At 45.8% G+C, this 17358-nt stretch overlaps 1 protein-coding gene across 4 annotated transcripts; it reads right to left on the bottom strand.

Annotated features, from left to right (window-relative positions):
* Positions 1–500: 500 nt before the first annotated feature.
* Positions 501–12037, bottom strand: PPIE (peptidylprolyl isomerase E). Of its 4 annotated transcripts, none has more exons than XM_037499834.2 (10): positions 11655–11795; positions 10824–10922; positions 9663–9706; positions 9148–9174; positions 7770–7851; positions 7162–7262; positions 4753–4876; positions 3661–3846; positions 2199–2341; positions 502–2036 (listed from the first exon to the last, which is right to left on the bottom strand). In XM_037499834.2, the coding sequence occupies exons 1-10, from the start codon at positions 11668–11670 to the stop codon at positions 1968–1970; spliced, it is 891 nt and encodes a 296-aa protein (XP_037355731.1). In that variant the 5' UTR covers positions 11671–11795; the 3' UTR covers positions 502–1967. The 4 variants fall into 4 exon arrangements, with proteins under 4 accessions (XP_037355732.1, XP_037355731.1, XP_037355733.1 ...); XM_037499833.2 differs by lacking the exon at positions 11655–11795 and adding an exon at positions 11989–12037 and having other exon boundaries at positions 503–2036; XM_037499835.2 differs by lacking the exons at positions 9148–9174; positions 9663–9706; positions 10824–10922; positions 11655–11795 and adding an exon at positions 9054–9100 and having other exon boundaries at positions 501–2036.
* Between the last annotated feature and the right edge of the window lie 5321 nt (positions 12038–17358).

The following is a 17358-nucleotide window of genomic DNA, read 5'->3' as shown; positions in this document are numbered from 1 at the left end:
CCAGCAAGTTCTGCTGTGGGAAGTGAGGAAATACCTGTGGACACCCTAGTAGAGTAGTGGGAGGCAGACCAGCACCCAGTGATCCAAAGAGACAAGGTCATCGTCACAATGGTCAGCCCTCTCTGGGGAGGCCAGCTGTGCCACAATCCTTATACATCCCTTCTCAGTTCTGTGACAGCCCTATAGTCATTGGTGCCATCCCCACCTCCAGTGCCTGCTCGAAGGCTGGTGACTATACAGACCGTGACTTGTGTTCAGAGTGGGGCTCGTGCTTTGAGGGTCTCTTCCGAGAGCCCTGTCGGGGTCGGGGTAGCTCCAGGGTACATCCCAGCAGGAGCAGTGCCCTCCCAACTGTAGGACAGGGAGTTCAGCGAAGGACTGGGAGCCCATCTGGCACAGTAGGGTAGCACAGTAGGGCCAGAGTGCCCATCAGTCATAGCAGTTGTTCTGGGGTCCCCAGGCCAGGGGCAGCAGGGCCACCCCAGCAGATTTTGAATGGTCTGAGTAACACAAACCATTGAGTGGTGTCTAGTGGCTACAGGGCCCTCAGCAGGGGAGGGACTCAGGCTGCTTACTACGCGGAGGGGAAATAGCTACACACAGGAGGACCAGACTGAATTCTTCACAGGGTGGCACCACTTGTCTCATTCGGTGGTCAGCAAACTTGTTTGGTAAAGGTTCGGACAGCAAGTGCTTTGGGACTGTGCTGGCTAACTGATGTGTCCACTGGCATGGGCAGAGCATTTAGGTTTTGGTCAAACACCAGTGTAGATGTTGCCATGAAGGTATTTTTCAGATGTAATTAACATTTACATCAGTGGACTTGGAGAAAAACAGAATACCCTCCATAATGTGGGTGGGCCTCATCCAATCAGTTGAAGGCCTTAATGACAAAGACTGGGGTCACCAGAGGGAGGAATTCTGCCTTGAAACTTGAACTGCAACATCAACTGTTTCCTGGGCTTTAGCCTGCTGGCTGCCCTGCAGCTTTCACACTCACTAGGTCCACAAAATCAGAGTCAATTCCTTAAAACAAAGCTCTGTATACACCCAGCCTGTTGATTTTGTTTCTCTAAAGAATGCCATTGGATGGTGGGACATTCATTGTGGCAATAGTGTTTGTTGCCAATTATTCAACACCGCCCCTGCGGTGAGGAGGCAGCCATCGACAATAAACAAATGGATGTGGCCATGTTCTGATAAAACTTTATTCACAGAAATAGGCAGCAGGCTGGGTTAAACCCACACGGTTTACTGACCCCCTGTCTCCTGACAAAAAATACAGCACCTGGCATAGAAGGCACTCTGACATACAAAATATCACTTAACAAACCAGTAGAATTAAACTGGACAAATAAAGCACGAGTCATTGGGACTGGCAAGGGTACTTACTGGCCATCAGGCTGGCCAGCATGAGATCAGGAGTGCAGGCAGCAGAAGGCAGGCACTTTCCTACTATCTTTGGCTCCAGGTCCTGACAATGGCCTTGCAAACTCTCACCTGGCCTCTTAGGGAGCCACCCAAGGGAGGAAAGAAAGCTGCAGGAGGCCGCTGTGCTCTATGCCTTTACCCACCCATCTCAGTGAGACAGCTCAGCCACAGACGCAATCCCTGACAACCCCCAGGAACCAGCTAGAGGCAGCAGTACAAGAACTAAGATTTATTTTACCACAAGAATCATCCAAAAGCCACACTCGTGGGCCCAGGAAAGGCCCTGGCAGCAAAAGTCTGGAAAAGGCCAAGCACAGCCATCCACAAGGGATGCCTAAGCTGCTCCTGGGTGCAGGGCCAAACTTGGGGAAGAGCCCTGAGGAAGCCCAGGCTGCACCTGCAAGGGAGCTGCTCCAAGCTGACCCTGAGGTAGGGCCAGGACACAAACCCCTACGTGCTGCCAAGGGGACACACTCAGGTGCTGGTTTCTGGCCCGACGGCTCCTGATACAGGAGCCATGCAGAGAAAGTGCCGTCTTACATGTACTCCCCGCAGTCAGCGATGAGCACCTTCTGCTTTGGTTTCCCGTCCTTGCTGCCCTGGGCCTATTCAGGCAGAACAGAAATCAATAAGGAGGGTGGAGAGTAAGGAGCAGCTCAGGCACACCCACCCTAAACCCCACTCCAACCCGAGCAGGAGCAGTCATCCTCTGGAAGCAGCCATGAGCCCTCCACAGCTCTCCCACAGGGACCCAGGCGGCCACCCACCTCAATCTGTCGCAGAACATCCAGACCTTCTGTGACCTCCCCGAACACCACGTGCTTGCCATCCAGCCAATCTGTCTTATCACACGTCAGGAAGAACTGGGAGCCATTCGTGTTTGGGCCAGAGTTGGCCATGGAGAGCAGGCCTGGGGGAGAGGACCACATCAGTTCCCTCCATCTTGGCCCTCAGCACATCCATGCAGGACACAGAGCCACACAAATGCTGCTCGGAGGTGGAATAAGATGAGGGCCAAGAGGTGGCTCCTAACAAGATGGAGGCTGTTGGCATCTTTGATAAGATGGCTTCAGTGGAAAGGCTAGAAGTCTGGCAGAGATGAACAGAGAGAATAGAGGTAGAGTCTACACAACTTCTTTGAGAAGTTTTGACTAAAAAGGAGACCAGGAGTGATGACCATGAGAGGTATGAATGATAGTGGAGGGGGAAATTGAAGTCAAAGGATAATTCTTTTTTTTAACAACCAAATTTTATTTTATTTTTTGAAGTATTTTTTTTTAAAGATTTATTTATTTATACAAGAACTGGGGTACAGGTCAGATGTGTGGGAGGGTGAGAGGATTCACCAGAGACAGAGCAAGGAACAGAACAGGCAGGTTGACTGAAATACACTGCTGAGGAGAGCAGCAGACAAGATAGGAGAGGTCTGCTGTGCCATGTGGGTATCTCCGCAGCTGGTGGGGATTGAACCGGCACTGCAGAGGCTGCGGACAGCTTCACAGTGCTGCGCTCAACCACCTGCACCACCAGGGAGGCCCAAAGGATAATTTTTTTTAAAAAGATGGACACTGCATGCTTTTACGCTGATGGACTGACCTGGCAAAGCAGGGAAAGGGATTACACAAGGCAGCTGTGAACAACTGCAAAAGCCATGTCCCTAAGTAGGGGAGAAGGAGTGGGAACTGAGCAGAGGGGCTGGCCTGAGGGAAGACAGGTCATCCCTTGTCCTCAGAAGTCAGAGCACGCATGTGTGGAGAGGTGCAGGAGGCCCAGCCTAGCTGAGGTGGAGGGTGAGGTGGCGGCTTCGGGACTGAAGGAAGGACGGGCTCATCATTCTGACCAGGACTCAGCATTAAATGGGAGAGGCTAGTAAGGCTGCTAAGGACCTCTGAAGAACTATACACTTCAAGCCAACCACTGAGACAGTTCTGTGTTTTTCTCTAGTTGCTGGGGGATCAACCACTGAGATTTTTTTTATTGGGTCAATCTAACAGAGAGGGGGCAGTGGGGCGGAAGCAGTAAGAGCTTACAATGGCAGCCACAGAACAGAAGCTAGGGAGTGAAGGGGAAGTGTGTGTGAGTGAGAACAAGCGCGCTCCACTCCTAGCCAGGCTGACCTCTCTGCTCTGGAGCTCCTCCAGCTGGGGCTCCCCACCCAAACCCCTCAACCCGTCATTTCATCTGGCACAGCCTCCCACCGCCTTGCCACCACCCACCCATCGGTCTCACCTGGTCCTGTGTGTTTCAGGATGAAGTTTTCATCATCAAACTTCTTCCCGTAGATGGACTTGCCCCCTGTGCCGTTGTGATTCGTGAAGTCGCCCCCCTGGCACATGAACTGGGGGATGATGCGGTGGAAGCTGCTCCCCTTGAAGCCAAAGCCCTTCTCATGGGTGCACAGGCAGCGGAAATTCTCTGGAGATGAGAAAGGAAAAGGGCGCAGGTTAAAAAAACGAAGAAACAAAATCTCTAACCAGACTATGAAAACTATGTTGTATTTCTGTAATGTTTATATTTTCATTTTCAACCTCTGCAATACTGACATCTTGAAGGATTACAGGGGATTCTGGTTCAAGAAGGAAGAGTAATAACCTATGGCCTAACCAACTTATAGTAACTGTATAAGGAAGATGAAGGGGGAGGGAAGGTGATTTAAAAAGCTTATTTTTCAAAGTGGGATGCCAATAGATGTCTAAACTGAAAAAAAAAAACAAAAAAAAAAAAACAAAACAGAAGTAGCAACATAAATCTGTTCTACCAATATGAACATAAAAACCGAAAAGAACCAGCTGACAGTTGAAGTCAGCGGCTGTGAAGAGCAGCAAAAGGCACTGGAGGCGGGTGAGGCAAAGGGGCAGCTCCAGGAGACTGTTGTTTTTCTTAGAGCAAGCTTTGTGAAGTTGACTTTTTTAATTTATACAACTATATAATAAAATTTAGATTTAAAAAAATAACTAGAAGTCAATATTTAACAAACTAGAAGGAATTCTCAATAAAGCGAGTAGAGTGACTATTAGACAGTAGGTCTAAAAGTAGAGATAGAAAGCTTAAGTTTTTAATTTATTGCCTTGTATTGTTGGAATATATGTATGATTTATTTTTTTTTACCATGAATACAAATTTACTTGTAATTAATGAACAAGAGCAGTCTTCAGTAATGCCTGGTCTGACTCATCAGTTACGAGAGCTCAGGATCTGAGGTGTTTCAAATCAACTCAGGTCGGAACCACGTCAAGGTCATGAGAACTGAGACGGCGAGAACCACGGGGAGGCTCACTGCTCAGCCACCAGCCCCGTGCTCCTGACCAGAGTCTGGCTCACCTGCCGTCATGGGAACGACGTCTGAACGCAGGAGGATCTGGATGCGGCCAGCCGGCTTGTTCCCAATCTTGATGTCCATGTACACCTGAGGGTTTGACCGGGCCTTCTTCACAGTGGGCTCTCCCTGGGCACGGAAGAAACCGCTAGATTAGAGAGAACTCCTACCCCCCCAAGTAGGAGATCATTGCTTGGGAAACACACCCAGAACCCACACAGTGAGCAGGCTGCAGGTGATGCTGACAGGGAAGGCAGAAGACAGGGCCACAGCACCTGGCTGGACAGGAGACCTCCACGCCACAACCCATAGCCTCCTCACCTCACCACTTGCCCTGCAGGCACACAACAGCACTTTCCAGGCCCACAAAATACAACTCCCAACATCTTCAAACCCCAGCTGGAGCCCACCCACTAGTGCAGTTAAGCTGCCCCACTCATGCACACCACAACTCTTTGCATGCAGAGCCCTGCACAGCCACAGGCTGGCTCTGATGGGAGCAAGGAGGGTAGCCTCTGGCTTGGGCTTAAGCACTCAGGTGACAATGAAGGATATCGTGCTTTGTGCTCCGAGGAGACAAAGTTAATCAGAAGACACAGAAACATTTAATATAGTCATTACCTTTATTCCATAGAGAGGAATCTTATGTTCTTAACTTGCTTATAGTTCAGCTTAACAAATGCACTGAGGATAGCATTATTTGCCGCTGACAATAGCAGTGGTGCAGCAAATACATAGCCTTTGCCATGTACAGGGTACTATTCTATATGTTCTATATATACTAGCTCATTTAACCCTCACGACGACTCTTGAGATCAACAGTACCACTATCAGCCTCATTTTATAGATGGGGAGAGTGAGGCACAGTAAGGTTCAGTAACTTTTCCAAGGCACAGAGGCGGTAAGTGGTAAAGCTAGAATTCAAACCTAAATCCTCACCCCCATGCTCTTACTCACATTACCCCACCTCACATTTTCATTAAGAACATGCATAATACATCTTCACAAAGGCTACTGCCTCAGGACACAAAAGTATTAATCACCTGAGACCTTACACAGAAACAAGGGGAAATACAAGGATTGATTTTACTGAGTGTCAAGTGGGATGCAATGTGGACAGGAGGAGATGTGATGGGCAAGGTGGACAGTCAGGAACTTAGCACCTCTGGAAGTAAAGCCATGAAAATTGTAATGGGGAGCCAGGGAAAGTTCTCAGCAGGAGAGTCAGATGATCAGTCTTTTACTTTACAGAGATCATTCTAGCTGTCTTTATGACAGACTGGAGGAGAGCAAGACTGCAGCCAAAGGCCAGTTAGGAAGCTAAAGCGGCTATCTAAATGAGACCAGAGGCTACCTTGGGTTCCCTGGGACAATGGGGCAAACAGGAGGAGTAATTCAAGGATGACGTCAGAGGAAAAAATCAGGACATGATGATGTCTGTTTAATTTTAAAGAGGGACCTAGGACGACCTAAAATTACCTAGGTCGTGCTCTGCTTGGTATTGGAATTTCTGACTTGGGTCAATGTGTGGATGGATGGTGACAAGTGAACAAGCTTGAGAAGACGGGAAAAACAGGATTAGAGAAGGCAGAGTCTGTTTTAGGCAACTTTAAGCTGTCTGTGAGACTTGTAGCAGGAATGTCTGGAGCTCAGGACTAGGAGTGTCATAGCACAGGAGAGGCTGCATGAAACCAAAGTATGACTTCTACTGTTCTGGCTGAGAGAATAGAGATACCAAGAGGCAAGGAGATATCTAGGAGGAGTACAGGCTCATAGTCTGAGAAGTGGCCAAGAGAAGCACACTGAGGGTCAGGAGAAAGTGCCAGGCAGTTGTCCTAGGGAGGGAGAACCCCATGTACAGACTGAAGGGAAGGCACTATCACCCTGTCCTGCCGCCCCTGTGACAGCACAGGAACTGGACCCCAGTGAACCTGGTGCCAAACACTTTAGTTAAGAGGAGGGCTGGTTGTGGGCCTCCCCTGGTGGCGCAGTGGTTGAGCACTGGGCTGCGAGGCTGCCCACAGCCTCTGCAGCGCTGGTTCATTCCCCAGCTGCCGGCGAGGGCCCAACAAAAAAAAAAAAAAAAAAAGAGGAGGGTTGGTTGGGAGGGTGAAGGGGGCAATCACTGCTTATCCTCACCCAGGCTTCCTCCTTGTTGGCAGCGATCACAAATCAATCTGAGCAGAGCACAGAAGTACATGACTCAGAGCACAAGGATGAGAGACCCAACGCTCTTTCTTAAATCACTCAATCCACCTTCACCAAGTACTAAGAGTTCATTTTCCATTCTCTGCTTTTGTATATCTATTTGCAAATTACATTAAAACTGGGGAAAAAAACCAAACAAACAAAAAGCAAAAGTCTCCCATGGAAAGCACTGCCTGTCTTTGGAATTGACATGTCTTCCGTCTCACCTCCTGGGGTTCTACTTTGGGAGGTTCTGACCCTTCTTCTTCTTTATTTTCTTCAAGAGTCTTTCCAGAGAACTTCTTCAACCAGTCATCATCTGACCAAACTGAAAGGAAAGAAATGAATAACTGTTAAGAAATTCAAGCTACCAGCCAAGCGCTAATTAGCTGCTTTGGTCAGCAAAGTAAAACATACTGTGTGTCCTCGCAGCCAAAAGGTTCCGCTACAGGGACCCCAAGGGAAGTCCCCCTTGAGAAGGCAGCCTTGAGTCCAGCTCTCAGCAGGGCTAAAAGGGCCATGCCCAAGGGAAAGGGGAAGCCTTGGAAGGTCCAGACCATGATGGAACACCCCAGGAAGGGAGTGTCAGAAAACTGGGACAGATACAAGATCAGGCTGGGATTCTCTCAGGATAGAAACAATCACCCTGGCTTGCTGAGAACCTCAAACTCTTTTTATTTATTCACAATGATGGTGATACCCTTCACCAACATGAACTATCCTCTACTGTCCAATAGGAATGGCATTTGGTGCCTACCTCCAAATAAAGAGACTACAATGCAACTAAGGCCCAGCCAGAGGACATGATGGGGAATCTGGGGTTGCGCCCACTCACCTGGTCTGGATGAGCCTTCCTTAATCCTCATTGGTTTGGCCAAGTTGACACGAATTGTCCGTCCAAAGAGCTCAGATTCATTCTGAAAAGTGTAAAAATCCAGCTGTTAGGTTAAAAGAGAATCAGACAGCTTATCATTTGCTTCTGATACATCTGAAACACGCTCATGATTTGTTATCCTTAGGCCCTTAATAGAAAACTATGCACCCACTACAAAGAAGCCCGTGGGTTGCAGAGAATTTCCTTTCTGGAATCATCACACGCCTCCTTTCTTTCAGTACCAACACAAGTCTAAGCTACCAAAAACAACTCTGGTTTCAGGATGCTTTGAAATTACAAGAATAAATGCAGTTTCCAAGCATGCTGCACTACCGGGGAAGGCTCCTAATTGCATGTTTGATGAAAGGTTTGCTTGTTAACTTTTTTGTCATAAAACTAAAAATAATGAGGGCCTCCCTGGTGGCACAGGCAATTGAGCGCAGTGCTGTGAAGCTGTCTGCAGCCTCTGCAGCACAGGTTCAATCCCAGCCGGCTGCGGAGATACCCACATGATGCAGCAGACCTCTCCTGTCTCGCCCGCTGCTCCCCTCAGCAGTATATTTCGGTCAGTCTGCCTGTTCTGTTCCCCACTCTGTCTCTGGTGAATCCTCTTACCCTCATGCACATCTGGCCTGTACCCCGGTTCTTGTATGCAGGAATAAATAAATTTAAAAAAAAACCAAAAAACTGAAAATAATGAAATTTTCTTATAGTTAAAATTTAGGTTTAACTATGCACTAATTTGTACAACAAAAATGTATTATATACTGATCACTTTGCAGTATTTAGGCAAATACTGCAATATAGAGCAAAACTCTATCAACAGTACATGACATCATTATGATTCATGTGTGATATGAAGATAAGATCTCAAAGAGGGCACAAATACTCAAGCACTTCCCAAGGACCTCTCCATGATAGTCAAATCATCTGCATCAGTAGCGCACCCCATCACCATCCCCAATGAAATTCTCTTCTCAACTGTTAACTGGCTTAACCTCTCACTAACTGCTGTCTCTTTTGCAAAATATGCAGCTTCACTGGGCAATCAATTTGCATTGTGTTTACAATTTATTATCTTAGACATGAGCAGTCAGTGAGAGGTTAGCCAATTAGCCAACAAGGATGATTGGGATTTACATTATTGTTAAATGGGGAAAGATAGTAGAGAAAGGATGATTTTATAAGTGATCAATTCACAGTAAATATTTTCACATGATGACAATTTTCACTTTTCCATGCAACCTTGTAACTTTGGAGGTTTAGCAAACCAACGTATGAATAAGCATCCTCTGTACCGCCAAAAAGCAACTTCAGTAAGGAGAACTCCCAATCATACCATGTTGTCGATAGCTGCTGCAGCATCCTGCCAAGAACAGAAAATGGACAAGTTGAGGCTTGAGACTCAATATTGCTTGTGGGGTCTAACCACTTACTCAAAAGCAAAGCCCCCAGGAAAAGAGCTACTTCTCTATTTCCTTTATAGGCCATGCACATGTCTAACAAACAGCACTTTCTGACTGACTTCAGAGATGGTGGTACAGCAATTTGCTACCTGCTGGAAGGCATAAGAATAATCACCAGCGCTGCCAGGGAAGTGCTCTGTGAGCAAAGCTGCAGGAGCTCTGCAGAGACGAAGGGTAGGACCTGGCAGGTCTGTAATGATAATCACAGTCCATAATTTGATTAAGTGAGGTAAGCTTTCCTCCAAACAGCACTTCTTGTCAGTCTGGAAGCAACAGTATGAGGGCCCAGAAATCTAACCAGATGGAGAACAGCTCCCTTTGTAATAAGTAACAACAATAACATAAGCCAAAGACTAAACATAGCATAGGTAACATGAAATTTTCTCACCTCTGCCAACTCAAATTCAACAAAAGCAAATCCTCGATGCTTTTCTGAAAAAAGGGAAAGTGAAATCAAGTAATTACCATGTGGGACAATGGGAAGAAACAGATGGTCACAAGGAAAATGAAGTCAGTCTCATACCACAACCAGACACTAGGAATTCTATCCAAATGTTATTTAAGAAGAAATCTCACTGTTTCATTCTTCCTAGTTTAAGCGACATTTCAAACAATATTAAATCTTGTATTTTAATGAACATAGCTACATAATGAACTATACTTTAATATTTAAAATAAGCATGACTTGGAATTAAAAATAAGTAAAAAAATAAATAAATAAAAATAAGTAAAATAAGCATTAGATTCTTTTACCAAAATCAAATCAAAATTTTTTTTGCATGCAAGGCAGAGAGAAAAATTAAGTCATTTAACCTACCAATTATTCATTCCAAATATCCATCTTGAGCATCAACCAAGCATAAAGCATGAAACCTAAAACATGGGTAAGGATGCATAATCTTTACCCTCAGGAAAATGCTGCTCTAACTAGAAAGGCCAACCACAACAGTGTTTATTTAATTAGGTGATTAACTTTAGAGACCATACAGCCTTATTGTGTTTTACAAATAAAGATCCCAGGTCCAGAAAGTTTAAAAGCTTTGCTAACAATTGCAAGGTTGATGATAAAACTGGACTTAGCACCAATATTAAAAATGACAAGAAAGGTTAAACAGAAAATTGACCTGCAAATGCATGCCAATCAAAGGAAAATGTATCCATAAGTAAAGAGGCCAAGATCTCACCCACTGTTGGGGCTGGGCTTATCTGTTGCCCTGTTTAATAGTACAGCTGCCTAAGGGAGCAGGTACAGTGGGATACCCAGGGGTAGTTTGGAATATCAGTCAGATCTCCATGCAACTCAAAACCATTTTCCTACTGGGATGTTGAAATTGTGTGTTATCTCAAACCCAATAGATAGGACTCTGCAAAATACATTATAATGCAGAATCACACCTCAGAATAATCCTTTAGCATCACAATCACTGTCATGTACCCTCCTGAACTTTCATACATACCATTTAGAATGCACTGTGATACAACTTAAAGCAATGTTTTAAATTCTTTTCCTAGCAGGATTCTGAACATGAGCAACACTAAAAGGACTTGCCTGTTTCATAATCCAGAGGAATTTGAATATCTGTAATGTCTCCAAAAGGGATAAATGCAGCATGAAGAACTTTGTCGTCCACCTCCTCTGCCAGTCCTCCTGCAAAGAAGCCAAATGACTTCTGACTCATTGTGCTCCATTCTCTTGAGAAGTTCCTGCAGCCCAGTTAGCATGTTACAACCAAGGGGAGGGGTCTTTCCATCCAGTCTTTGGGATGGAAAAGCGTACAGCATACACTTGGTAGATGGGTAGTAAGTATCCCATCTAATCTACTCCTTCACCCATACTCATAAAGCACATTCTTAGCTTCACCCTTCATTCAGACCTTTATCTAGTCCCAGGATTACTGCAAGAGCTTCTTAACAGACCACCCTCTCTTCCACACAGCCAACTAGAATGTTCCTGGGAACGTGCAGATTTTAAACCATTACTTAACACCCTCAAAGGTTTCCCACTGCTTGAATAAAGTATAAACTACCTAGCAGCGTACACACGCTCTTCATAAACCGAGTCTCACCCATCTTTTCAGCCTCTCTCTCTTTGCTTCCCGAATTCCCTGAGTTTCCCGCAACATAACCCAGTTGCCTCCAAACGTAAGGCTATTTCACATATTTGGGCTTTTGCTCTTGTTGCTTCCCTTCAGTAAACACACTTGTCCCAACTTTGACTGATGACAGCTTATCAACTGCGTCTTCACCACATCCTGAAAGTTTTGGTCTCACTCTCCAGATGGAGGGTTTACTTCCCCTTGCACCCAGGTCCATGTCATCATAGTCTGTCCCCATCAAATCTCTCATCAAACTATTCTAGTGAAATTACTGTCACTTCTACCTCGCTGATCTGGCATCCCTTCCTTTACGGCAGAGGGCGGCGTTGAAGCTTTACAAAATAAATGGGCGGGAGGGTTTGAAGTCCATAATATGTCTCTACCAAAGCTCGGAGCCCAGATGAGGTGTTCCTGTTAAATGGTTTAACTGGCTTGGAAGGGAGACGGAAAAGTTCGTCGCGTCTATGGTTCAAACCTTAAGACAAAGCAGTACAACCACAGATCCGAACGAGACAGACGCTCGCAGCCCTCCACGTCCTGAGACGCGTCCCGCCCCAATCCCGGACCCAGCCGGGGTCCGGTTCGCCCAGTCTCCGCTTAGAGCCCGCGCCTGCTCACCCACGTACAGCACACGCTTGGTAGTGGCCATCTTGCTCCCGCGCTCTTCCGCCGGAAGTCGGCGCTAAGCCCGCCCCTCTCCGAGGCCCCGCCCCGCTCCAAGGCCCCGCCCCGCTCCAAGGCCCCGCCCCGCTCCAAGGCCCCGCCCCTCCAGCTTCGGTCCGCATCTCTGGGACAGGGGCTCTGAGGCTACAGCTGAGCCTGCGGGTGAAGGGGCACTGCGACGAGCAAAGCTACTTGTTCGGTGGGCAACAGCCCTCGACCAATCCCTTGGTGTCCGAATAATAAGCTCTGGTCCTCGGGCCATGCGCGACCTGTTTTGGGGCTACCTGTCCAAGTTGTCAGGACGAGCTCAGTGGAAGCAGGACTCCCTGTGCTGTGCTCTTCCTTCCTTACTGTCTTTCTCCCGAGGTGTAGGGGAACACACCACTGCAGGAAACGAAATAGAGCGGTAGCAGCAGCAACAGCGCCCACCTTCTGGGCGGCTTCTTTCTTGGCATGGTGAGCCTGCAGAACTGCCACAGCTTCATCCACCTGGGAGAGACCCCCAGGGGTCGGTGACGCGAGACGAGTCCCCTATCTCCCACCCTGCCCTGGTGTCCAAGCCCAGCGTTGTCTTCGCCTGGTGCTGACCACTCTCCCCAGTGCCCACACCTCAGCAGCCCTCCGGAGCAGCGCTGCGGCTGCAGGGCCCCGCTCACCTTGGAGCGGAGAGACTCGGGGGACTCGAGCATGTGCAGCAGCTCCGAGTTGTCGATCTCCAGCAGCATCCCCGTGATCTTCCCCGCCAGGTTCGAGTGCATCGTTTGGATGAGCGGGAACAAGCGTTCTCCTGAGGGAAAACACCCGATTAAAATGCAGGTGGAGTCCCAGTAAAGAAGGATTGGCTTCCAGGTCAGTACTAGGCTCTGGTGCCCTGTTATACCAGCATGTGGGGTTCACTCACCCAGCATCTGTTCCTGGGCAGGTACGGCCAACGTGGAGGCAGTCGGGGGCTCTTGCACTTGAAAGTGGACAGCAGGTTGAGATGCCAGGGAACTAGGAGAGGCAATGGGTTAACACCAAGGAAAGGACATTTGAAGATGGTCAAGGTTAAGCGAATCCAACCATTTAACACCTGAAAGCTACTATTCAGAATACCATTCAGGAGGGGGAGAAGAGGTACAGTCTCTGAGCAAATTCAGTCCACTGAGAGGGGAGTGGTGGAAATATAAAAGCTATATAGGTTCTCACATATGTATTCATGCATATACTACAATGCAATGAGACAAGAAAGGGGTGGGGAAGTGAGCTCACAGAGAACAAACTTGCTCTGTGCCAGGCTTAGCAGAGGCTGCTATTTCAGATATTTAGTTTTTACTGATTTTTCCAGGTAGAGATTATGACCCCCATTTTACCCACGACACCCAACAAAGTCAAGTAATTTGCTCACATTGAATTTGTTTGTGGATACACAAAGCTACACTGTCTTTAGTGCTAAACCTTTTTTCTGAAGACCACACTATCCTTCTTTGAAGGGATTCCCAGAAGTGATTGGGCCAAGGGCATGCACATTAAAGAAGTTATAATTATTATATACTGTTGACCTCAAACAAAAGCAATAAGTATTCCAACAAGAAATTTTGTTTTTCAGATACAAAACAGAAAAGGGGGAGACTGGCAGGTAAATTTGCAGCAAGACCCCAGGCACTTCCCTGAATCCAAGGCAACAAGCCTTGGAGAACCAAGGCTTAGGAGAACCTCCCTCTGAGTCCAGACAGAAGGGGAAACAATACACTTCCCTTGGGAGAGGTGATACACACTGGGTCCTATTGCAGTTTGTTGATTTGTGCCTCATTTTAATAGGGTTTCTTGATATGATTGTTCATAATACCATATTACCTCTCATAAAATGCTCGAGAAACATTAGATGTTCTAGATGTCAGTGTCCAAATGCTTCTATGATGGCATTGATGACCTTGAGCCTAAAAACAGTCCCTGAAGTATATGGAAAGGATTCATATCTTTTCACATGGCATTAGTTTTGGAAATCCCATCTGTGGGTAATCAATGAGCTCATATATATTATGGCTCCCCAAACCTTGGAAACTTCCCAAGATGTCTTTTTTTATGTGAATGTGGTGAATTTTGTAAAGCAGTTAAGGATGGAGGCTGGCTGCCTGTAGAAGCAACCATGTGATTAGAGGGTTGGAACATTAGCCCCTTCCCCTGACCTCTGGGGGTGGGAGAAGAACTGGAGACTGAGTTCAATCACCAATGACCAATGAGTTAATCATTTGTGCCTATGTATTAAAAACTCAATAAGATGGGGTTTGGAGAACTTAGTTAACATGTTGAGATATGGGGAGAGTGGTGCTCCTGGACAGGACACGAGAAATTCCATGCCTTTCTCCACACCTTGCTCTCCGCGTGTCTTCCTTTTGGATGTTCGTCTATGTCTTTTGTCATATTCTTTTACAGTACTAATGCTTTATCCACAGGGTATGTTTTCCAAGACCTCTAATGGGTGCCTAAAACCATGGATAGTATCAACTCCTACATACACAGTGCTTTTTCCCCATTCATGCATACTTCTGATAAAGTTTAATTTCTAAATTAATAGGCACATAAGAGGTTAACAACAATAGTATAAAAAACTAGAGTAAGACAACAGACTGTAATAAAATAGAATGATTAGAACAATATACTATAATAAAAGGTTAACAACTATCACTTAGAATTAGTCAAACAATACACTGTAGTGAAAGTTAGATGAATGTAACTCTTTCACTCTCAAAATATCTCATACATAATTCAGACCATAGTTGACCACAGGAGACTATAGGTAGTTGAAACCATGGAAAGAAAAATTGTCAGTAAGGGGGATCTAGCAATCCAGAAATGAAATGTTTCTCTGAGTCTCCTGTGAGTTGCTGTGCACACTAATCAAGCTCAAGGGTGGGGGTCATGAGAACCTCTGATTTATAGTTGAAATTCAAGGAGGGGACCATTGGAACCTTCAAGTCAGAAGTACTGCAGTCTGAAGCAGGTGTTCAGGGGGTCAAGGCAGTATTGTAGGGCTGAACCTCTAATCTTCTGGAATCTGATGCTATCTCTAGGTAGATAGTGTCAAAATTGAGTTGACTTGTAGGACACCCATCTGCTGTCCCAAGAACTGCTTGTTGGTGGGGGGGACTTCCTCCCCTACATGGAATTGGTACCAGAACCCTCTTAACATCTATAGAAAGTATTAGAAAATGAATGGCAGAGAGAAACCTAGATATAGGCCTATCTCTCTCATATTTGAAGGGAGGAATTAGAGATCATGATCAAACTTAGCACAATTTGTATCTATTTTTTAAACCCCCCTTCTCTTCATTTTGAGAACAGGGACCATATCAGTTTGTTTATCACTGTAACTCTAACCCACTGCACAATTCCTTGGCATTTAGTGGAGCTTTAATATCTGATGAATGAAGCAGAGAAAAGCTTCTTTCAAATAAAGTTGAAATGGAAAATTCTATTCTTAGCACATAGGGTGCCTGAGCCTCCTCTGCAGAGGCTGAATCACAGGACGTGGGCTGCTGACACTGGAAGTACATTTATGTGGAGCAACAGCCCAAGGAGGACTGTGAGCTTGAGTGGTGGCTGGGGTGCTAAGTGCCGCACAGCAGCAGGGACTGCTAAAGAAAAAAACAAACCAAATTCAAGTCCATCAATCTTGGCAACCACAATCTCCAGGCATCTACCTTCCTCTGGTTGCTGAGTCAATGTTTGTTCCATGGAGACACTTCCAGTGTCAGCAGCCCACGTCTAGTCCTGTGTGAAGGACTAGACGCTAAAACACTCTCTCTACTAGCCAGGGGTAGGTTTCCTCACTGGTGGCAGGAGGGACAGGACCCAGAGCTGGTGGCCACTTTCCCTGCCTGGTGCTATCATCTCATAGCACTGGCTCACACTGCCCTAGACTTCAGTCCTGGGTCTGGCAGGGTCCCCGTTCTAATAGGACGGTTCTAAATGTAAAACTGCTTTGGAATTATGGGAGGGTCTACTCTCAGAGTTTCTGAAGTAGTAGGTCCAGGGTAGTGTTGAGAATGGTCATCTCTAAGTGACACTGAAGCTGGTGTCCTGGGAAGAACTTCGGGAACCACCCATTCCAAGAAAAGTAGTGACATATGAAGGGTAGGGCTGGGGAAGCTATCCATCCTGGGTGCAAACAATAAAGGGGTGTATTGTCTGTAGATAATTTTCAAGTAATTATAAAACAACTAGAAATTCACTTATGTTTTTTTATCATCATCCTGCTTGGGCAATTCTGAACAATATCAGTCACAAAATACTCCTGGAAAAAAATATTGCTCTGGTCTAAGTTGAAGTAATTACTTGCTTACTCTTGTATATGTTTCAAAGTAGCACATTTTAATTACTTATCCTTAATCAATAATGAATTTTATATAAGAGCTTTATATAAAAGCTAATTTGGGAATCTAATTATACAGTAAGAGAGTGAAATGATAACTCCCCAACACAACTGGACTTAGAGATAAGCACTTATTTGTAAGGTTCTTAGTGGTTCAGGATGGTCTGAGCTCCTTCAAGCTCACTTTGGGCACAGTTTGTGTATCTACTGCTTATTTTACTACAGATCCCTGCAATTAAGTAGTCGATTCAAAATTTTAAAAGGATATAGTTTGTGTAATTCTTCTTTTTTACTGGGGTGAATTTTTAGATGAGGTTAATAAAGCAAAAATATTTGCAAATAGTAGGATTTTGTCTTGAAAAATACACAGTAAAATATTAAGCTTCAAAATTGTCTTTGGGATTTGGTAACATTTCTTAGATAAGACACCAAAAGCACAAACAACAAAAGAAAAAAGCTAAATTAAATTTCACCAAAATTAAAAGCTGTTGGGCATTAAAGAATATTATCAAGAGAGTAAAACGGTAACTCACAGAATGGCAGAAAATATTTGCAAATAATAAATGTTTTAAAAACCTAGTATCCAGGGCCTCCCCGGTGGCGCAGCGGTTGAGCGCTGGGTTGTGAAGCTGCCCGCAGCCTCTGCAGCGCCGATTCGGTCCCTGGCTGCTCCCCGGCCACCAAAGGAGGGTCCCACATGGCGTGCAGACCTCTCCTGCCGCCCGCTGCTCCCCTCAGCAGTGTACTTCAGTCCTTCTGCCTGCTCTGCTCCCCGCTCTGGCTCTGGTGAATTCTTTCACCCTCCGGTGCTTCTGACTGTACCCAGTGCTTGTTTGTATGCATGTATGTATGTATGTATGTATGTATGTATGTATGTATGTATGTATAAATAAATAAATCTTTAAAAAAAGTCTAATATCCAGATTCTGTTTAAAGAATCAAAAGAAAATATTATGACTATGAGTCAGCAA

This window comes from Talpa occidentalis, unplaced genomic scaffold, assembly GCF_014898055.3.
Source record: "Talpa occidentalis isolate TD23 unplaced genomic scaffold, MPIMG_talOcc4v2.1 talOcc4.9, whole genome shotgun sequence".
Taxonomy (NCBI): Eukaryota; Metazoa; Chordata; class Mammalia; order Eulipotyphla; family Talpidae; genus Talpa; species Talpa occidentalis.
Note: the sequence above shows the minus strand (reverse complement) of the source record. Positions and strands in the feature narration are given on the sequence as shown.

Excerpts from the sequence above, each read along its gene's own strand:
- PPIE (XM_037499833.2), bottom strand. The coding sequence starts at position 12,019 with ATGGCCACTACCAAGCGTGTGCTGTACGTGG. Across the intron at positions 7,263-7,769 it reads GGAAGGCTCATCCAGACCAG|TTTGGTCAGATGATGACTGG; the intron begins GTGAGTGGGCGC and ends CTTTCCTTTCAG. Across the intron at positions 2,342-3,660 it reads CCTGAAACACACAGGACCAG|GCCTGCTCTCCATGGCCAAC; the intron begins GTGAGACCGATG and ends CCTCTCCCCCAG.